The following is a 23,681-nucleotide window of genomic DNA, read 5'->3' as shown; positions in this document are numbered from 1 at the left end:
GAGTCCAGCAGGAAACAAAATCACGAGCAAAAGGTATTTTGTGTGTGTGTGTATGTGTGTGCATATACATGTGTCTTTCTGTTTTGTTTTGTTTTTTAGAATATAGGAATTTGTATTTAATTGAACTATTTTTACCCTTTTGTGAGGTTTGGACTCTTTTTTTTTAAAAAAAACAATGGTTGTCACACTTTAGGAAAGCTCTTAACATTTTAAAAGAATTGTGACATGCCACCAGAAATGAATATTAGTTATGGCCAGGACTTTGTAATTATATAGAACTAGTTTGAGATGCAGCCCTTTCCTGATCTTGGGAAAGTTACTTAGTAGTTTTGATGCTCAGTTTCCTTGTCTGTAAAATAGGGGAGAATAGGGTTAATTATGAGATTGGAAAAAGAGGATTCATACATAATGCTTGGCACAGTGTCTGGCACATACCACATACTAAGGGTTTAACAAATAATTGTGACACATCCAATGATAGGTGAAGGACCCACTGCTACTAGCATTGGTTGTGTGCCATTGGAGGCAGTATTCTGCCTTGTGGTGAGGTCCTTCATAAGGCATTGCGCATTTGAGCAGAGTAAAAAATCAGCACAGTCTCTTTAGGCATTAGAGAGAATGGGCTGTATTAAAATGTCTTAACTAACATATGATTGGCCACTTAAAATAATTACTTAGCATATAAGTGAGTTTGCTAAGGGAGATTAAGCATTTACCTGAAGTCTGTAAAAAATAGATGGCTGCTAATACAGAAACCTACTACAATAAGAAACAGAAAACTCTGTTCAGTAATGAGTACAGCATAAGTTTTTAGGCAACCTGTATGTATCCAGCCTTAGAGCATTAATAACCAGTTTCACATCACAATTTCTTATTGGAAGATGCTAAAATATAAGAGCCTTTTAACAGTATGGCACATGTCCTGTTGAGCTTTGGAAGAAGACAACAAGATGCACATCCATGCTCTGAAATATTTAACCACCTTGAAGGGAGGAATGTAGCACAAGTTTAGGAAAAATATAAGGTAAGTTTATCTCTTACAAAAACATGAAATCCAGGAAGGATAAAGTCAGGTTGTCTTGTAATTTGTGTCAAATACCTGTTTTGATAATGAAATTGGCTTCCTGTGGCGTTTTCTTGGTACTTCATTAATTACATTTGCTCAGATGACATCAGAGGTAAGCCAGCATATTCTGAATTCCAATCTACAGGACATGCTGCCTCCGTGAGGAGCCAATATGCTTCCATTGTTGGTGCATATGCTCCACGGAGCAGCAAATGCTACATTTGGCTTTAGCCTTCAGCTCTCATCTCAACACAGTAACTTGTCGATTAGATCACTCTCATCATGAGTTGCTCCTTAGTCATAAACAAAATGTTATAAGAAGCCTGGCACTGGCAATATAATAGCATAGACCAGAATACTTTATTAATTTTCCAGGTTAAAAATGATGTATTAAAGATGCCAGTACAGCCAGAGGCCATTAATTACACTTAAAAAAAAAGAAAGAAAGAAAATAGGAGAAAGAAAAATACTGATGTTCTCACATCTAAGGACACACTGAAATATTTTGTTTCATTGAGTAAACTTGAGAAATCCCAATGCCTATGTTCAAATCTCAATTTGGCCACCTACTGTGTAATTAGAGGCAAATCATTGAATCTCTGTGTATTCAACTTTTTACATCTGCAAAATGAAAGGAATAGTGTTCAATACTCATGACATTGCTGCACTGATAAAAATGAGACAATGCATCTAAAGCACTTAACATAGTCTAAGCTTTGATAATATAAATTGGCTTTTATTAGTAGTACCAGCAAATTAACTAAATAGTAAACCATATCATAAATTGAAATATCCCCAAACACGAAAAGGAAATGATACTGATGATACTTTAGCATCTAGTAAGTTTTTCAAAGTATTTCTAAATTCTATCAGCATAAAACTTTTCTCACTAGCTACTAAGACAGGAGCAATGCTTTAGCTGGATAAATTTAGGTTCCTGTGGTAGGAAGAGAGCACATATCCTCTGCTCTTCTTATTTTATTTGTGGAGGAAAAAAAAATTAGGCTTTTTATACTAAACAAAAAGAGAGAGAGAGAAAGGGAGAGTGCTTTTGAGAGAAGAAATGATTAACTTTCCTGCTTCCTTCCTAGGACACTCAGGAATACTCCCCGCAGCGTGACTTACCAGGCACACCTACCCACACAGCCTCCCCACCATGATGGATGCCTTGTCTTTCATATTTCCTAATGCTAGACTTGACACACTTCTCTCTAATGGGCTCAGAGGGGAAGTTGTCTAATCTTTCACCTTAGCTATTGTTCTTTCACCAAAAAGAATATGATCTTTTCCCAACAAAAGAAAATTGAGACAGCAGTAGCTTCATGACAGGAATATAAAGATGATCACCGAAAGCGAACAGACCCAGTTCTAAATCAGGAAAATTGTACACTGCCCCATTACACAGAATGACTCTGGTTTATATAGATGCTGTGCGGGCACCCTGGTGGAGGAGGGGTGCACCTAGGACCCAGCATGCAACTCTGCAGTGGAAAGTCTACTTTGGATTTCATCCAGAGTACACTGTGCAATTCCAGAGCAGGGAAGGAAGTGGGGAAAAATTGACTTAACAATTTTAGAAAGAAACAATGAAACCTAATCAAAGGAGTTTTTACCAATATAATAAGCCTTGCTGTCAGCTATTTATTACCAAAGAATAGTCTTAGATGATTGATTTTATGACACCTAAAACATAAAATACCATAATAAAATTTTGAAAGAGAGAGAAATGTAATTCACTCCAACCATAGGAGCCAGAGAGCACTGATCCATTAAAGATAGAACGTCTCACAGAAAAATAGGAACAAGCTCCACATGCAGCACCACAATGAATGGCCTGAAACAACATGCCCTACAATGCAAGTGACCATTTTTGCCACCTGAATTCACAAGGCTTCCATTCATGAAGGGAAGTCCTCAAATACAACTACTCCCAGGGAGATAATGTCCTTGATGGTCACTGCCGCAGCTGATTGAGACACTGTGTGTGGTACATATTGCAGAACTGTGTAATTGTTGGGACAGCTGCTGATTCAGTACCTTTTGTGTGGAAGATGTAGAGAAAACAATCAGATGATCACTGTTTTTACAAAGTCCTCATCCTCCTCAGATACTTTCATATTGAATGCCCTACCTGATCTGATGCCCACAGTAACCCTGGGATATAAATAATTTATGTGTCATTATCATGTTTCTGATAAAACAATGTTAGCAGAGGATAATGAACTGCGAACTGTCACTCAAAAAGTTAGGTACAGGACCTAGACTAGAACCTAATCTATAATTTGATATTCTTTTTACCACTCTTCACTGCTTTTTGAAGATTCTGTGGGAATGTTAACTCCCACAGCAAAGGGCAGAGAGTTGGCAGCAGGTGAAGAGGAATGTGGCTGGAAGGGGTAGAACTGGGCAACTGCTTAGAAAATACACCTAAAGTGCTAACTGTTTTTACTCTTAACGCAGGAATAAAATCAGAAACAATAACAAATTGATCCACAGTGGTAAATGCATATACACTGAGTATATAAAATGTTAGTAGCCATAGACAGACCTGAGTTTGAATTTTGGCTGTGCCATTTATAAAGTCTAAATAGCCTAATCTCTTTGAGACTTAGTTTTCTTTCCTGTAATGATAATGCCTACACCACAGAGTGTTATAAGGAATAAATTAGATAAAATTTATGTGTAAAGCATACAGCACAGCAACTACCATAGAATAATAGTAAAAGTAGTAGTTGTTAACTAAATAAAATAAGAAACAAAATATAGGTGTTGCAGGGAAGTCATAGTAGCTGTGTTAAGCATCACAGTTGACAATTGAGTAATGTTAAAATATATGGAAGAAAGTAAGAAAGAAGGTTTTGATGAGGGTTTTGATACTTAAGTAAGTTCACACCCAAGTTATTGCTAAAGTTTTCCTAGAACTATTTAATAGCTTGGCTTTACCTATTAATTTGGAAAGGAGGAAGGGAGGAAGGAAAGGAAAGGAAAGGAAAAGAGAAAGGAAAGGGAAGGAAAAAGGAAAGGAAAGGCAAGTAAAAAGGAAGAGAAGGGAAGAATGACTTCAGCATTTTCTTTAATTAGGTTCTCTATTGCCCAGCAGGAGTGTCATGCCGAAATTATGGCTCACTGCACCCCAAACTGCTGGGCTCAAGTGATCCTCCCACCTCAGTCTCCCCAGTAGCTGAGACTACAGGCATGCACCACCATGCGGGGCTAATTTTTTACATTTTTTGTAGAGACAGAATCTCCTCCCTTTGTTGCCCAGGCTGGTCTGAAACTGTTGGCCTCAGGCATTACTCCGCGACTCAGCCTCCCAAAGCACTGGGATTACAGGCATGAATTACCATGCCCAGCAACCTCAGCAACTTCTGATAGACAATTGGAAGGAATGGTGCAATATTCACATGTACACACATGCACAGCTATAATGTTGCCATTTTTGTCTTACTATAAACCAGGTTTTCAAAAAATTTCTAGTTTCAAGCCTTAAGGATTTTGTGGAATAAAACTCATTTTCTGTAAAGATAGATTATTCAAATTTCTATATATATATAAAAGGAAAGTGATCTTAAGAAAAGTGATTTCTGGATGTATATATTTTTGGATGTTGTAGTCAATGAGCTCCCAGGAAGAGAAGCTATTTTGGTATCAAGAAGCTTAGTTGAGTAGAAATCAGTTAATAAGGAATATCATCTACATTTCAAAATATAACTCTTCTTGCATTTTTCTGGAATGTAATACATTTTGATGAAAAACATATACAGACTCTCTGGGCTCCCTAGTTTTGAAACTGATTTTCTCAGTTATTGCCTATGTGGCTTTCTTCTGCTTGACAATTATGGAAAGTTGTGCCAGAGTAATGAGACCCTTTTCAATTCCAATAGCAACAGGACTGAAAAGCACCCTAGAAATTTCTACAGTACTCTGAATTGAAAAAAGAGCCCCAAGTTAGCTGTCAACTATTTGCAATACTGTGGGTGTCAGATGATGGTGATGTAAATAAGGCATCCAAATGAATCAAACTGCAGACTGATGACTCAGTTAACTTTAAATAGCTTAGTGACTTTAGTCATTGGGATTAAGTGACATATTACCTTGAAGCATAGGGAAAGCAGATACAATATTTTAATTATTGTACATTGATCCCAATTCTCCCAAGCACAGAAGAAGTGATTTCTGATTTAATGAAATAAATATTACATTTATCCTTTATACTGAAGATATTACAAAGGTTTAAGGTTAGAGAAATAGTGAGTTAAAATATTTTATAAAGAAATATGCGATGTTAATGTCAGTGTTCAGCCCCCTTGCTTAGCACTTTTACTCAAAACTTTAAAATCGAGGGTCTCTCACTTTCTTGCTCTGTCTCCCAGGCTGGAGGGCAGTGACATGATCGTGGCTCATTGTATTCTTAAACTCCTGGACTCAAGTGACCCTCCTACCTCAGACTCTTGAGTAGCTAGGACTACAGGTGTGCACCACTATGCCCAACTAATGTTTGTTTTAATTTTTTCTAGAGACAGTGTCTTGCTCTCTTTCCCAGGCTGGTCTTGAACACCTGGCTTCAAGCAGTCCCCCATCTCAGCCTCTCAAAGTGCTGCGATTACAGTTGTGAGCCACAGTTCTTGGCTTTCACACTTTAATGATTAGATTCAACCTAGTTTGCCCTTGAAATTTTATCAACTTACAAATTTTTTCTTCTAATTATACATAAAACATACAGTTTTCAGCCAGTGTGTTCAATCTTCGTTAGAGTTTGGAAGGTGAGAGAACTAATAAGAAAAAGAAACAAAGTCACAGGAAACTGTCAAAGGACCAACAATGTAGTTGAAAAAAGACAAAACAATTGAATGAAATATTTAAGTGAGATTTTACAATAGTATAGAATTAACGTTAAAATTAGTGATGTGATATACGGTTGAGAGAATTTATTTATTTAAAAAATTTAATAGATGTTATTGGATTCCTTTCTAATAACAATCAAACAATTATTAAGAATATTCTCACCAGCATTGAGATCTCTTCTCCACTTGCTTGTGTGTATTTTTCTCCATACTTCTGGTAGGTTGTTTGTCTTTTTTCCTATCAGTGACACACACTCTGTATTTTAGAGGTGTTTACTCTTGGTCCATCATATGTACTACAGATATTTCCCCCCTCCTTTGTCATTTTCATTTTGTTAATGATACTATGGCTTTTGTCACATAAAATTGTTATTTATGGGGTCAAATACGCTCATCTTATTATTATGGCTTTATTCCATAGTCTACAGTCTCTGCGACAAATTTCATGTCCACCTTGAAATTTCTTCTCCCTCTCCCTTTAATCTCACTGTGCTACAGCCACTCTGCTTTTTGTTTTTTTTGTTTTTTTGTTTTTTTTGAGACGGAGTCTCGCTCTGTCGCCCAGGCTGGAGTGCAGTGGCCGGATCTCAGCTCACTGCAAGCTCCGCCTCCCGGATTCACACCATTCTCCTGCCTCAGCCTCCCGAGTAGCCGGGACTACAGGCGCCCGCCACCTCGCCAGGCTAGTTTTTCGTATTTTTTAGTAGAGACGGGGTTTCACCGTGTTAGCCAGGATGATCTCGATCTCCTGACCTCGTGATCCGCCCGTCTCGGCCTCCCAAAGTGCTGGGATTACAGGCTTGAGCCACCACACCCGGCCCAGACTGTTCTTTAATTCCTGAAAAGTAAACTCTGTTTCCTCAAGGTCATTCAACATGTTATTTGTGGACTCCTCTGCCCACTTTCACTTGACTACTCTCCACTCATTTTTATCATAAGTGTCACAAATTCAGAAAGATCTTTCTGATTCTGCAGTTGCAATCAGAAACCTTTGTCCTACTCCTGCATGGTACCTACAGTTTTCCTTCGTCATGCATATCCCAGCTGTTACTTTAACTGTGTGATTCCTTCTCTTATGCCTCTCTGCCTCACTATATTTTAAGGTCCATGAGGACATATACATCGTTTGTTTGGTTATCTCCTATACCCTCAAGACCTCATATAGTCCCTGGAATGTTAACTATAGCTCATTATATATTTGTTGATAGAAGGAGGGTATTAGAGAAAAAAATCATAAAAGATGGGATATTTGAGCCAAGTTTTGAGAAAATAAGTACGATTTAAACAGGGAGGAGAGAAAAGGTTATATGAGCAAGGCATAAAAGTTGAACTGTTGTGGGCATGTGGGGACTTGGGGACAGCAATAATATATGACTGTAACTTCCTTTGACAAATATGGAAGACAAATTGGAGTCGGTGGCTGTGGACAGACTATGAATGGCCATGAGAATAGTAAGGACATTGCACCACAATGGATGCAAACCACAAGGATACAATGACTATGTAAAAAGTCTATGAAGCTTATAGACGACTAAGCTGTAGACGTATAGTTTACAACATACTGAATAATTGAAGAATAAGATTTGTAAACAGCATGATCCTATGGCTCCCCCTGGAGATGAGGGAGATTGTGCATGTTCTCTGCTTATTCATTTTCAGTGTCACCAAGGTCATACAGAGTGTGGACGTCCATTGTCTCCTCTGTTCCATGTGGTACCATTTGAGGTAGCAGCCTGTGCTAGTTGGGTTTCTCTATCGTGCAGGCACATGATGAGTTTTCCAGTGTATAGCATCCCTTCCCATTCAATACCTAGATCTCTGGAGAAGATAATGAACCTCTCAATATCAGAGTGGTGGCCCCTTAACTGCCCTTCAAACACATGCTTTGGTGGTTTTGAAAGAAGCAGAGGAAAATGTCAGAGACAGCAGCCAGGCAGGTAGCAAAGGTTTATTGATTTCCAAGTTATTTCTAAATCTCCGATGTATTGGGGAAGGGCTAAGATGTGTCAGACATGTCCTCTCTCAAGACTTGTCTGACCTCCATAAGTGAACTTAAGAATGTGCAGGCATAGGTGGAGTTGGTGGGAGGGAGAATGGAGGGAATTTGAAACATCCAGCATCCCTCACTTCTCACAAAACCACAGCATGAGTCGAAATTAATGCATGTCATATAAATCACTGTGTACCTGCTTTCCTACAAATATAGCATTTAAACATGGCTTCTTATGAATGATTGCATCATAATTGTTTCTTCTGGCCTACATTGTATTGAAGCAAACAAATGGGAAAAAGTAATAAACTTTGAGTTGTTTTTTTTCCAAATGGGGAAGAGAAAAACTGTGCTAATCTCAATTCACAAACACCCCAGGAGGCTAGAATTCCAATTTTCTTTTCACAGTATTAATGAAACTGAGTACTGGAAAAGTCAAATCTTCCCCTATAAATCCAAAATAATTTTCAAGGCTGGCCTAGAATTATAATAACTTCTACATCTATTAGACACAGTATATAGAACCCTGGCCTAATGAGATCATTTTAGGCAACTCTTTTTCCTAGGTGGGGTGGAGACAGAAATTTAAAATCTATTACTTTAAGCTTAATTTATAAGAAAACCAGAAAGACTGGTCAGAAACTCTTAGTGAGAAGAAATTCAGTAAATGCTTCTTGCCAAGAGTTTTTTTTAAAAGGATCATTACAAGGCAGGACATCTAACAATTCTGGTTAGCAGAATGATATATGCTGGGCATTATGGAGTTTAATGATCCTTTATGATCCCCTCTTGATCTTCACTATATAACCTGTATTTGTTTGTTTTTTAACCACTAGCATGTTTTATTCTTTTTTATTTCCTAAGACTGGTAGTTTCTTACAATCTTTTTCTCAAAGCTCAAAAGCTGAATTTTCATTGTCATCAGGTTATAATGATACTCTTATTTTATCCTTGGTGTGCCAGGTTCATAGTTGACGACATACACATACATTAACAGTCTATACTGAAGAAATAAAACAAGCCCAAAAAATTACCTAGAAACTACAATGTAACCTTGAAAGTTAACTTTGGAACCAAGATATATATATATAAGATTACAGTGGAAGAAAAGCTCATTCAAGTATACAAAATAATTTCATAAAAGTGACAATTTGAGTGATAAAAAGAGCATCTGATGGCATGCTAATGCCTTGATGAACTTGTCAATAGAAAGACAAGGTCCCACCACCCACCAAACCCCATTCTATATCAGGAATTAGGATTATAAACACCATTTATCATGCAGAGTTGCAAAAACATAGATCAAGAGCAGTTTTCTTTAATGACAATAATTGATTGCTGTGTTTCCAATTTCAGAAAGAAAAATGAAGGATGTCACTTACCACTGCAAAGTGAAATCTCCTTGGAAAAATTTATTAATATTCAAAAATGTACCTTTCAAATTGCTTAGTATTGTAGCACTTCAGTTGTGAATCATTGTCCTCAGTAATTGCAATCTTTAACTTCTATTTGCATATGCTAAGGTATGATTAGATATAATCAAACAATGCAAACTGATAAATACAATGCCAAGTTTAATGGCTTAATATGCCCCCATCATATCATCATATGTATCACAAAAGTTTTTTAAATTAGTGATCAAATATTATTTGTTTTGACAAAGCATACAATTTTATCTGCAAGCAAATTTAGAAAGTTACATTTTAAAGTAATCATGCCAATATGAAACACAAAACCTGTTCTGCTGAAATTATCACACGTAGACACTTGTGCCAGTAAGAATTATTTTACATTGTGTTTTGAAATTAGGAAATTGACAATAAATTTTGTGGTTTATTGAACACCTTCCTGAGTAATACACCAATCCAAGAGGCAAACAGTCCTGACCCCTGCTGGCCTGACCTTCTTCATTTACCTGGGGGTGGGGAGGGCCCCCACAAGGATAATTCGGGAGCTGGAAGACCAAGGCACAGAGGCGATAAAGAGGGGTAAGTGGGAGGAGAAATAGAGAGGAGCATGAAAGAAGCAACAGAGGGTGCAAGAAGCTGGTAAGAGATGAAGCCTGCACTGACATCCCTCTCTGCTCTGTACTGAAGTCTAATGTGTCTCGAATGTATTTTCCCCATGTATTTCTTAATTGGATCTAAATTTGTTCTAATTTGATGAAATGATTTTCTTTCACAGATACAGTATCAAAGACTATCAAAAATAAAGAAATAACACATAGGGCGATTTCCTTTCCTGTTGTTGTAGTTTGAGATAACTATCTCAGCAAAAGACAAATTAAAATCTGAAAGATTTATTTTTTAATTTTTAATTCAGAGCAACAGTTGCATTTATTTTTTCTATGTGATAAGGCACTAAAATATGCCTTTAGCATTAGCTATTCATTTTCCACAATGAATTATCATCTGAATTATCATTGGATATGAACAAATTGATTTAGACTATAATGCAGAAATACGTTACTAACTGTCCAAACACTTGACAGCTTATGTTTACCTAAGTTACCACAATGTTAATTAGACAACAAAAAACAAAAAAATTCATAGGATTCTTGATAAATCTACAGGGACAAAGCAGACCATGGGGGAAACTTCTAGAGACCACCATATCTTACCAAATGCTAGGAGAGAGAGGAAGGATTAAAAGCTACTTTTCAGTGGTCCTTTAAGGTAACATGCTTTATCAGTGCAAGAGTCCCAGGAATTTTTCTATAGCCATTTCGCTAAATGAATCTCAGAAGTGAGTAGGAAAGAAGTGAATACAAATATGAAATGGGTCATAATTATTGTACTGCTCTGTTTCCTTGCTAGAATAATCAGTAGCTTCCAAATCATTTAGGTTAAAAATGCCAGCACAAGTCAAACCCTTCGTATTGTGATGAAGGTGTGCATTCTCGCTCTCCTCACATGTCAATCCTACTGAAGTTTTCCATTGATCCAAGTTCCTTATATCCCTGGGCCCAATATAACGAACTGGCTACGTCGGCTTAATTTTACCTACACATCAGAGTTAATCTTTGAAGATTCAGGACTTAAAGACTTAAGCTTATTTGTTTGTATTCCATTATTTTAGCTCCTCCTCCTTTATTCTCTTTCACTTGCTTTTTTTAACAAGTTAAATGTTTTTTAACAAGTTATTCTCTTTCACTTGTTTCTTTGTCACATGCTGGAACAAAGAAAGAAAGAAGGGGTGAAAGTAAATTTTAGTTAATTACATTATTCACATTTCAGCACTTCTAAGAACAAAACATGTAGCAGATGGCTTTAATTGTTTTAAAATGTCTTATTTTGGTTTATTATATAGTTTAGAGGGAATGCAAAATTCTTAAATCCATGAAATTAATTATAAGTTTATCTTATTTTTTTCACATTTTCGTAAATGGCTGAGATGACAGCATTTCCCTTTTATATAAATTTCTAACAAATTACATAAAAAGACATTTAATCATATTAGTCATTGATACTATTCTCTATATTTACATAAATATAAATTTTCTTCAGAGATTTTTCAGTGATCATCAAAATAAATCATTAGCGACAATAAGAGAAGCCACATTTATAATTACTGAATATATTTAAATGTCTTCGGCCTTTTATTGCATATCTGGGAGAGATGTCCCATTAACACATAAATATATATATATTTATATTAACACATAAATATATATATTTATATTAACACATAAATATATATTTATATTAACACATGAATATATATTTTTTTTTCTTTTTTTTTTTTTTTGAGACGAAGTCTCACTCTATTGCCAGGCTGGAGTGCAGTGGTGCGATCACAGCTCACTGCAACCTCCACCTCCCGGGTTCAAGCAATTCTCCTGCCTCAGCCTCCCAAGTAACTGGGACTACAGGTGTGCACCACCACACCCAGCAAATTTTTGTATGAGACAGGGTTTCACTATGTTGGCCAGGATGGTCTCCATCTCTTGACCTTGTGATCCACTTGCCTCGGCCTCCCAAAGTGCTGGGATTATAGTCGTGAGCCACCCTGCCCAACCAACACATAAATATTTCTAGTCTTAGAAGAAAAGTCAAGAAAAATTTCACTTAGCCTTCCTATTTGAAGCATAAATAGAAAAAGAATATTAATCAGTCAGACATGGGAGTATTCCAAACATACCTACAATAATATCTGCTATGATGGTTATTAAAATTTTAATGTGAATCAGGGAAAAGAAAGATAACATGTTTATTGGGTTGATTTAATTTTGGTAGAGCTTTTGTAGGTTATATTTTTAAGAAACATGATATTTAGAATTTTTACATGTGGGTTTTGTATAGAGATATTTTTAGGCCTCATATGACTTAAGCAACAATTTGGCTAGTGTTGCAAAAAAGAAAATATTTTCCTTAAACGGGAGATGTTTTCAAATGTGTATGGCACAGTTGAAGGATTTCAGGCTTTGTTGTGGTCTTTGTGACCTCATTCTTATTTTAACACAAATAGGCTATGTGCATAGTTGTTTTGAAAACCTCTCAGAAATATTGTAGCAGATAAAAATAAAATAAATTTTTTTTGATAAGATAGTCCGTTTTTGATACCAATTCCTTATCAAAAAATACATGTCTATTCTTAGTATACAAAATATAAACCCTCCATTCCATCAAAATTCTCCAATTTTACTGTCATAAGCTAAATGATTCAAATGTTATCTCCATTCTCCCTATTCCCTTCTGTCAGACAAAGTAAAAGTGAGGTAATTGTGAAAATGTGTTTAAAATGAAAGCATTCCATCAGGTTGGAAAAAAATGATTTAGGTAATATTTAAATAAAATTCCCTTTTTAGCTCTCGAGACACCATAGTAAAAGAATGCTCTGTAAAATGAAAGTTTTCATTTAGTGAAAGCAGCTGAGCTAATTGGCACACTTTGGCAAAGATGACTGTATTTAAAAGAGAAAGTGCTGCCTTTGGTTTGTCAGGTAGTGACAGAGTTACTGCAGGAGATTCTATTCTTCATGAGAGAAAATTAATTCCTGTAATCAAATACTGTGGATTACAGTCTTTGTCTCCTTCCACCTTGGCCACAGAAGCAACTCCAAAGCTTTTTATTAAGCCACACTCCATGGGCTTTTGTAAAACAAGCAAGGACATATACAGCATAAAAAATTTCACCTGCTACGTTTTGTAGCACCAGAACATAGCATATTGCTAATTTGAGACTGAGAGCTACTACCTTGGAAATGGCTATATTTGTTAAGACTTTATTTGGAGAAGGAAAGGAAAATCACAGAAACACACACACACATACACATTTAGGGAAAAGAAATCTTGGTGATATTTGAAAATGGAATTACAGAGCTGTATAGAGCCATATGTTTGGTAAAATGATTCCCAGTAATTAACAAGAACTTTTGCAGAAATATTAAAACTAATTACTAAATGATGTTTAGTAGTAGTGAAATAAAAGCATAATTTTAGTCTTCTTAAGTTTTCAGTTCTTACATACACACGAACACACACTCATACACATACATCCTATCTAATATATATGCAATCGAGATTATTTAAGTTCATTATGCATAATTGGCAAAGAATCGTGTTTTGAAAGTTGTAGCATTTTTAAAACATTACATCTGAAAAGTAATATTTTTATGTAGGACAAGTGAGAGGATAGAGATTCAGGGAAAAGCAGAAAACACAATTCACAAGGAAAAAATGACCTACAGTCAGAGTAGGATAGAATCTTCTTCTCTCTCTACAGTTTCTATCCTTTAGTATCAAAAAAGTTTGTTATATATAGAGGAAAAGAGCTGCTCCTTCTCCTCCTATCTACCAATTAAATCTCAGGTCCATTCTTCCCCATCGATCAATTTCAGTGTCTGACCAAGCCTTCAAGAAGATATAGGCACCCCAAAATCCATTGTTGTCATCCAAGAAAGAACCTTACTTATACTTTGGGAAGACTGAAGAAGGGTTTTGTCAGTTGAATAAAACTAACCAGTCTTCTATTATTATCTATTAGGTAGTTCTGAGTTTTGACTAAAAAATCAATCTAGACTGTATTTAAAACTGAGAAAGAATATTTTATTACTTTCTTCTCCAAAATTTAGCTTGGGAGCTCCCCAATCAATTAATAAAATACACACATACTTATGTAAACAAGTAAATCTCCAACAAAATGGAAATTAGTCTATTTTCGTTTATAAAAATGTAACTAAAGTTATACTTTAAAAAGCAGACAGTTAAAATGTGTGAATTATCTTATTGTTCAATACTGTATTCTTTAAAATACAAGGGAATATGATTTCTAAAGTAGTCCTAAATTTAGTTTTCCTGATTCAGTCTAGTTAGACCTATGTTCTAGAGCAACACCAATTTGATTCTTATGATTCCCCCTATTATTATAGGGTAGGGCTGTTCTGCTTTTCTTTATGTTGGGTTTGTGGTTTTTCCACTTAACCCACCAACATGGCCCTTTAGAGCTAATTGGGATTTATTTAGGGCAATGCTTACAGAACTCTGTAAACAAAATTGATTTGTGAAAAAGAAGACATAGCAACAAATCTCTCGCAGAGAACTTTGAATCATAGTCCCTAGTTTTTAGTACCCATGAGGCAGAGGGATGGCTACAGGTATCAACAGGATACCTTTCCTAACGCATAGGTGCTGTTAGAAATAGATAATAAATGTGAATGTAGCTCTCTGGTATTCAGTGAACTCAATGATCACTTTGTGTTTGTTCTCATCCTCTTTTCTATAGCCAACCCAACCCGAGCAGGCGGCAGAGAGCCGTACCCAGGCTCAGCAGAAGTGATCCGGGAGTCCAGCAGCACCACGGGTATGGTCGTTGGGATAGTAGCTGCTGCCGCCCTGTGCATCCTTATCCTCCTCTATGCCATGTACAAGTACAGAAACCGGGATGAAGGCTCATACCATGTGGACGAGAGTCGAAACTACATCAGTAACTCAGCGCAGTCCAATGGGGCTGTCGTAAAGGAGAAACAACCCAGCAGTGCGAAAAGCGCCAACAAAAATAAGAAAAACAAGGATAAAGAGTATTATGTCTGATCCCAAGATCTTAAATGGACACTTGTATAGAAATAGTCTTCATTTTATCTGAGACATAATATAAACTTATTTACTTTCCTTTTTATGAAGCACATACAAAAGAAGACAGGGAATGCAATCAGGAAGGAAAGACTTTTTAAAAAATAAAAACAAGTATCTCATGCTCTTGTTTCTCAAAAAAGAAAAACAAAAAACAAAAAACAGGGGCCAATAAATTCCCTAACATCCACAGTGTTTTCATTTACTCTGCTTGTCTTTATGTTGCTGGAACATTTCTAAAAGACAGTGATGACTGCACGCATTCATAAAGCAAAGGAGTATTACAGCATCAAGGCACAACACAGAAACCAACACAAAGCATAACACAAAAAAGAAGCTACCTATGATCCTGGATTTAGCCAAAGTGCTAGCGCTTTCCTGAGAAGTCAGTTAGTCCAATTGCCAGAGAAGACTGTCCTTTTGAGTGACTCAACCTGCAAACCTTTAAGAGTTTGCCGCCTGGTGCAACTGGAGCAGTGGTTGGAACTTGCATTTGAAACAAAGTGCTGGCTTTTTTGAAGACTTGTGTAGGAACACATTCAAAAAGCCCCTTTCTGGTTGTGAGAGAGGAAAAAAAGTATGGAGGCCTTATTTTCAAAAATGTGAAATATAAGGCACATTTTCACACAAAATTTCAAAACAAAAACAAGAGGGCATAGATGCAATCATTGGGAAATTTTCATGCACGCTTATTATGTTATTACATATGTTTATATAAAATCCATCTCTGTGTGCTTTCTGGACTGTGATAAGTGACGTTTTATAGCCTGTTGTATAGAAAATGCAAAATATATCTCTGCTCTTCAGCCATTTTTGGTAAATTCAATGTTATAAGTGTTGCTAAGTATAGGGAGTTTTATGACATCAGAGCAACAATTATTTCATTTGTTTTTTTTTTTTTGCCACCATTATAAATTGCCACAATTACTTACTTTTATTTTTTAAAGAAATCACAGTGTAGTGTTTATTCTAAGGAAGATATGTATGAATGTATATAAAAAGACTCAGCTACTTTTTTTCTTATATGTACAGCCTTCATTCTGTTGCAATTGAGTTTTAGTACTTGTATGAAAGGTGTGAATTAGAAAGTCAAATATATACATATGTATCTTATAACCTTTTCTCCCTGAAATACATTCCCACATACATTCACTATTTTCACACACACACACACACACACACACACACACACACGAATCCACAGCAATCCATCAGATGTACTAGAAGATCCAAATGTGCATACAGTAGCAAATATTTATTGACATATTGAAAAGCAGGAAGGAAGAGGGTTGTGCCAAGGTATTGATGACAAATGGGGTGATTTGCTTCATTGAGATCTTGCTCCCAGGTAACCCCAAGAAGATTTTAGTCCCTAATGAAATGAACCTTTCCTTATCAAATAGAATATCACTGATATACTGCTGCATGAATAAGAACCATTATGTGGGCAGGTTATGGAAGCAAAATTGATTAATCTACACCTTAACTCTGGCTGCTGCAATTGAAAACTTTCTTTCTAATAAAGTAATATATATATTCTCTGAATCTGATGTGCATGATGAACATTTCTGGAAAGTAAACATTTTCTCAACTAAGAAAGTATTTTTCAGTAATTTTTTATTCTGTATTACCCATTTAAGAAAATCATTCTCTGTTAATTATTGACTATGTTTTAACTTTTCTGGTTTTACATATATATCATTAAATATAGTTTTAGTTTAACACATTAAGTAGTAGAAAAGTATAGATTATACACTTGTTTTTGCATATTATTCACTAATGTTCACAGCAATAAATTATTAATATGAGAAGGTAGTGCAAAAGAAATGCATTATTAGATTGCAAGTTGATGCTTCAGTAAAAATTGGTTGCATTACTTGAATACCTTCTAAAAGAGCGATAATAAATTTTGTAGAAGAGAAGAATACCTTTACAATTAGCTTTAATCAGCAAAGGCAAAAAATGCAAAACATCTTTTGTGATACTTTAGTTGATGAAAAAAAGCCAAGAAGTGGCCTGGATTTCAGATATACAGCACCTTAGAAATATGTATAATTCATAGCAAATCACTACTATCTATGGTTGCCAAGTAATTGTTGTGAAAGAATCTTAATGGCTTTTTATGACCCAGAAAGTAGAAGGTATACAATGAAAATTTAATATCCATTACTTCTTTTCTAGATTTTCTTTTTTTTTTTTTAATTTGCCATGTTAAAGAATTCATGAGTCTTTTCTTTTCCCCCGTCTCATTCAGTCTTACTCAGGGAAAGCCAGTAAAATAAGAAGGGAAGTGTAAAACTACTAATTTACAGCTTGAAGGGTTTTTTTTTTGGTTTTGTTTTGTTTTTAAGGTTGCTTTTCTATTTTATCTATTAAGCTTGAACCAGTTTCCATCTGGATAGATTCTAAAATATAATAGAAAATAAATTGAATAATGGTAATTTTAAGCAGTATATCTATGAAATGTGTTGTTTGGGATTGATTTCAATGTTTCTCCCCAGCATAAATTTTAAAGTTACATGCAATGATATAGTTTATTATCAGTAAGATTATTTCTAATATTATTGGCTTACACAAACTCACTCTAGCAAAACTTATTTTTTCCTGAATGGAAAAAGAAAAGAGGGGAACAGAGTTAGAAGGAAAAAATGACTTGAATCCCAAGTATCTTCATACCAAACATATCAGGGTTCCATGCATAGTTTGCAGTTGATTGAGGATTTCACACTACTTGGCATAAATTTGATTACATCTCTAGACTGTAACTTTTCTGATTGATTATGCTTCTTTTTTATCCATGTAATGTATTGCCTTTTTTAAAACAACAAATACTACAATAATGTGTGAAGTGGTCAATCCCTAAAACATCAAAGAAAGGCCACAAAACCCTACCCTTCTAGTGCTTTGTGTGATTGGGTATCTAAGGGGTTTTCTTCTTCTTTTTTTATTTGTTTGTTTTTCTGTTGCAAGGCCAATTTATCCATTATTGGAAATGCTAAGCAAGTGGAATTTACTGTTTTGTTAATAAAATATTTCTTAATACAACTGTGGATTTATTGATTTAAAAAAGTATATGCGGCACCATTTCATGATGTGGTGAAAGTGGGAAAGTGGTGAAAGTGGGACAGTAAGGAAGACTGCATCTGAAGGGAAGACCCATCCTTATATTACAGAGGAAGAATGTTGACTCTCTTTTGTCTGAATTTTACTAGTCATTAAACACCTCTATATTCATACAATTAAAGGCAGAGCCACTCAATGTACTTTTGTATACATTTGTTCATCTTGATATGCCAGAAACCATAAACTGATACAGTAATTATTGAAAGCAACATTAAAATACTAATTTCATAAATATGCTTTTTCTCTATAAAAAACAATGGAATCCAAGTTAAGTAAACCTGTGATTAAATTCCAACACTATCACATACTAGTTACCGTTTGCCTAATTTCTTTGACTCTCACATGTTATTTGAAAAAAAAATAAATGTATAAAAGAACATAGTGTTTGTTTCCATAGAACTATATTTATTTCTCACAAAATAAATTGGCTTTTTAGAAATCAGATGATTCGTCAGAGTAAGTTTTAGTTCAACAGTTGGTAACTGTTTTAAAACCCTGGCACTTGAAAATGATTTTCTGATGAAAATGCGTAAGTTTAGTCTTTTTTTCTTCAACAGTAAAAAGTCTGAACATCAATGCTTAATTCATTTTGAACCTGCAGTGTCTAGATATATTTGTTATTTCTTTATTACTATTAATGCATGATTGTAAAAATGTAACAGAAACAATCCACCTTTTATTAATGTCTAAATTAAAGGATATATAACTTAGTTTCCCTTAAAAATACGTAAGCACTTCAAAGGCGATTGCTATATAAAACCTATTATTAGTAATCAGGCCAAGTATTTTGGGTCTTAACCTATAGAGGGCATAGATGTCCAGGGCCCAGTGATTAGGCCTCAAGGGTTGCTAACTTACATATATGTAATAATAGAGATAGATATATATGTAAAATATATATGTATATATAATGGATAGATATGTATTAACATTATATATAATTGCTATTACATATAAATATGTAAATATATATTGAATATAAATATTTTAATATAAGCATTAAGTATTTAACATAAAATAATTATATATAATATATATTTATACATATAATAACTTGGCAGGTATATGTGAATGAGCATTTTCCCAGTAAAAGTATTCATTAGGTTCATCAAATCTTTAAACGGTTTCAAAATTCCCCAAAAGATTGAGAATCACTAAAACAGACATTAGATATAAACAAAACTTTTTTAGAAATAATACTGAAGATGAATGGTTCAGCGAGTATTAAGAAGACCAAGAAATACAAAAAGTAGTCAGGAGTGGTGGTGGGCATCTGTGTTCCCAGCTACTCAGAAGACTGAGACAGGAGAATTCCTTGAACCTGGGAAGTGGAAGTTGCAGTAAGCCAAGATTGCACCACTGCACTCCAGCCTGGGTGACAGAGCGAGACTCCATCTCAAAAAAAAAAAAAAAAAAAAAAAATCGTCAAGGAGATGGCATGAACTAACTTTAACCATTACAGTATCCTTCTCTATAACTAAATGTCCAGTTATGCAATTTTTACTGAAATTAATCTTGCTTCATTTTTACAAGTTCAGTCTTCAATTATTTTTTGAGGTCTAGTATATGAAAATCACCCCATTCATCCCACATATCTCTACTCTTCTGAACAACTTAATATTAACTTAAGGGCAAACTTCTCCAAGAATTGGAATCTTTGATTTAGCACCTTGAAGACAGTCAGTGAATATCTAATATGCAGCAAGGTCTTACCCAACAATGCATCCATCTTTAAGCATGTAGAGGTCAACAGTATTTGAGAGTGGCAGCTAGACTATGAAAAATACCTTACTGACCCCTAAATATGTGGTCACCTTTAAATAAAAAGGAGAAAATAACTTCTTGAGAAACATAGAACATGGAACCATAGCATTCATTCAGTAAAAATAACAATCAATAAAAGAAATATTGAATGCTTCTGGTCTGTGAAATTTCAGATGATTACTGATTAGAACAGTGTGCTTTCAGTTAAGTAAAATAATCTTAATAATGATCTGTCACAAGCACCAACAGTTCAAGCAAAGTGGATCTAAATACTAGATTTGAAAATTACTATCTGTGGGACTTCGTGCAATCACTCAATCATACTAAGTTTATTCAGCCATAAAAGAGAATGATAAGGAGACAACCTATAGGATTGTGAGGAATAAAAAACATAATGCACTTAAATGCTTTGCATAAAGTTCAATATTTTACTAAAAGATAAAAGTTAAAGTTCACCTGTGTAATAGGGTAAAATTAAAGTGTGCTAGGTAGCTACTAAGAGAGTAGAATTATCATAAATTCATAGATTTAAAATTAAGACTATTGTAGGTGTTTATGTTAATATTTTTCCCAACATAGGAGACACTTTTACAATGTCCCAGACAAAGCATTGCATAGCCATGGCTAGAGGAAGGGTAGCTCCTTTGCAAGGCAATCGATTTCATGATAGGATAATTTTGGTTCCTTATATCTAGTTTTCTGTAACCTTCACTTATTGATTCTAATTCTCTTTGTGCAAAATAGAATATACCCTTTTTCCCCATGACAGCCTTTCCAATACCATCACCCTCCCCTAAACACTGTCTGGATTTTCTCTTCTCCAATCTTAATATTCTGGTTTATCATGGCCATTATTCAAATTATATAGATTCTAAGCATCTCATAATCTTAGTAACCTTTTCCTGAACCTCTGTTCACAAAATCTGACACCAAACAACCATAGCATTTGGTGATCAGCCAAAAATACAATGGATTTTTCACCTTCCTTGATTTGAACTTTTTCTCCCAGATAATGACACTTAAGATTTCATGATTTTTCAAAAGCATATATTGCTTATTTGAATTACATTGAATTTATGATCAACAAAATTATCAGATTTTTTCCAGGTAAAGTCTCCTTTAACTTGTACCTAGACAATTATTACTCGAATATAAATGTAGTATTTTACATTTAACCATGAGAAATTTCATTGTATTGAAGACTGATCAGTTCAGATAAATTTATATCTTGATTTTCTCATATGATGTCCTAATATTCATCATTGGCAAATTTTGCATACACTTACATGAAAATAAGTTCATTAGGGAAAGAATTCTGAGGGAGGCCTCAAAAAGACCTCCCTGCAAACGGTGCTTTTCAAACAGGGGCACTTTTGCCCAGGAGACATTTGGTAATGTCAGGACCCAGTTTTGGTTGTCATGTTTTGGGTGGAGAGAACTATTGGTGTCCACAGGGTAGAGATTAGGTATGCTACTAAACAACCGAAAGTGCACAGGACAGCCCTCCCTTCATCCCAACAGACAACTGTCCTGTCCAAATGCCAGTAGTGCCAAGTTTGATAGGCATAACACATATCCACTGCCGAGGATAATATATATCCAGTAGCTAATAATCTTTGAGTGGGAATTTTCCATCTACCAAAAAAAATCATAAGAAACTCAGTTGCCTTGCAATGAGGATACGAAATGATTTCCTCCTAATTTGTCAGTGAATCTATTTGAAAAGGAAATAGCTTAATTTGTAATGCTGTTTATTAATTATTACCACTTCTTTTAAAAAGTGGCCAGAAAGTATATATTTTTTAAAATAACTCTTATTTTGGGCCAGGTGCGGTGGCTCACGCCTGTAATCCCAGCACTTTGGGAGGCCAAGGCGGGCGGATCATGAGGTCAGGAAATGGAGACCATCCTGGCTAACACGGTGAAACCTCCTCTCTACTAAAAAATACAAAAAAAAATTAGCTGGGCGTGGTGGCGGGTGCCTATAGTCCCAGCTACTCGGGAGGCTGAGCAGGAGAATGGCGTGAACCCGGGAGGCGGAGCTTGCAGTGAGCGGAGATTGCGCCACCGCACTCCAGCCTGGGCGACAGAGTTAGACTCTGTCTCAAAAGACAAACAAACAAACAAAAAACCTCTTATTTTGATTTCAAGCTCATCACTGTAGAATTAAATACATCTTTTGAGTATTACAATTGAAATCAGGGCAAAACTTGCTTCCTTCATTCTTCTAGTATCACATCTTCCTAAAAAAATGTCAAAACGACCAGTATAATTTTTAGTTCACATTCAAGTTGTTTGGAATGCAATTGACCTTGACATGGACAGATAAACTTTTGAAGAAGGAATTTAGAAATCATTTATTCTTTGCCTACCTTGAACGTCAGTTCTCACTGGTACCCTAGTTTTGGGGATCTGATTTCAAGGGGCTTAGGCATCAGTGTGTGATTTCTGGCTGCTTAGCCCATTCCAGAATCTCTGTTATTTTGTACCATTTTCAGAGGGCCCTGATAAGTGACTTTTACTTCCATTATCCAATAAGGTTTCTCAATATCAGAATGCTCTTCAGAGAAGTGATTGTGCGGGAGCACTAGATGGGAGTAAGGAAATAAGTTAGGGAAATGTAAAAAGCCAATTAACATTGATTATATAATAGGTTACTGCCATGAGGAATACTACTTGGGAATTCTAGGAGATAGCATAAAGCATGCTTCAGAATTACTCCACCTGAAAGCCAAGAAATGGAACTATGTATCCATTGATTTCTATCAGTCTTAGGTAAAGGGCTATTAGGAGGGCAAGAAGGTAAGGATGATAATTAACTTCAAAGTACTTTGTGTGGCATTTCCTACTGACTGGGTAAGCTCTGTGGTTGAAGGCCCTCAAGTAAAAAGCTGCAAGTGTTTCCAGCTGGAAGCCACTGGGTTATTTTGCTCCAGAATGATGCATGCTAGGGTATGTGGGTGAGTCACCTGTAACATTGTTACAGTTTGTGTGTGTGTGTGTGTGTGTGTGTGTGTGTGTGTGTGTGAGAGAGACTTTGTACTTACACTAAATACATTCAGTTCTCTGTCTAGTAAAATCGGTTCAACGCTCCAGAACAATGTGATTCCATTCTCAGAGAAGTCTCTTTCTCTCCTCTGTGGCCCTGTTATGATTTCCTTAAAGCCACTAGGGCTAGTTTCTGTTCATCTTGCAATCATTTACAGCAAAATGATTGCAGTAGTCTATGAACTTGTATCCTTTTCTCAGTTTTAATGGGATAGTTTATCCCAGTGTGTGTCACCTGTAGCAGCTGAAGTTCAAATCCTGGATAGTATTCTCTCTAAACATAACCCGGCACCCCTGGATGTGTCCTAGCCCTCCTCTGTGGATGGGAAAAATGTAGTCATGGAAATCAGATTCAGCTGTTTTGATTATTCAAAATAACTCACTTTATGTTCTACTGTCCGCTGTGAAGTTGTCTCAGATGCCTGCCATTAGCTAGGAGGGAATGGGGTGGAATCAATTTCTTTCATGTCTGTGGAAAAAACTGAGAATGAACCTGTAAGAAGTTTAAGCATTTCTTTACTCCATGTTCCCAGTGGTAAGTTTGAATTTTATAGTCAGGAGATGAGGTGGAAGAGGCTGTGCTTTTGGCATCGCTTAGCTTACTCAGGTACACTACATATGGTCTGGGTCTCACTTACAAACACTTGGCCTGTGTTTGTGTGGCTTTCCATTGGATGGGGGAGAGTAGTCCAGAAAGATAGCCTCTTAACTCTTTACACCCTTGCTGTTTCTCCTTCAACTAATTCTTTTAACCTTACTGTTTTTGCTTCTCCTGTG

At 35.6% G+C, this 23,681-nt stretch overlaps 1 protein-coding gene across 22 annotated transcripts in view; it reads left to right on the top strand.

Annotated features, from left to right (window-relative positions):
- NRXN1 (neurexin 1) overlaps positions 1-18,014 on the top strand; it is a 1,133,364-nt gene extending 1,115,350 nt beyond the window's left edge. For all 22 annotated transcript variants that reach the window (XM_025353854.1, XM_025353853.1, XM_025353851.1 and 19 more), the window contains one exon: positions 14,623-18,014. In XM_025353854.1, coding sequence (XP_025209639.1) covers positions 14,623-14,930 — 308 coding nt within the window. In that variant the 3' untranslated portion in view covers positions 14,931-18,014. The remainder of the gene's footprint in view (positions 1-14,622) is intronic.
- The last annotated feature ends 5,667 nt before the right edge of the window (positions 18,015-23,681 follow it).

The sequence above is a fragment of the Theropithecus gelada genome, chromosome 13, assembly GCF_003255815.1.
Source record: "Theropithecus gelada isolate Dixy chromosome 13, Tgel_1.0, whole genome shotgun sequence".
NCBI lineage: Eukaryota > Metazoa > Chordata > Mammalia > Primates > Cercopithecidae > Theropithecus > Theropithecus gelada.
Note: the sequence above shows the minus strand (reverse complement) of the source record. Positions and strands in the feature narration are given on the sequence as shown.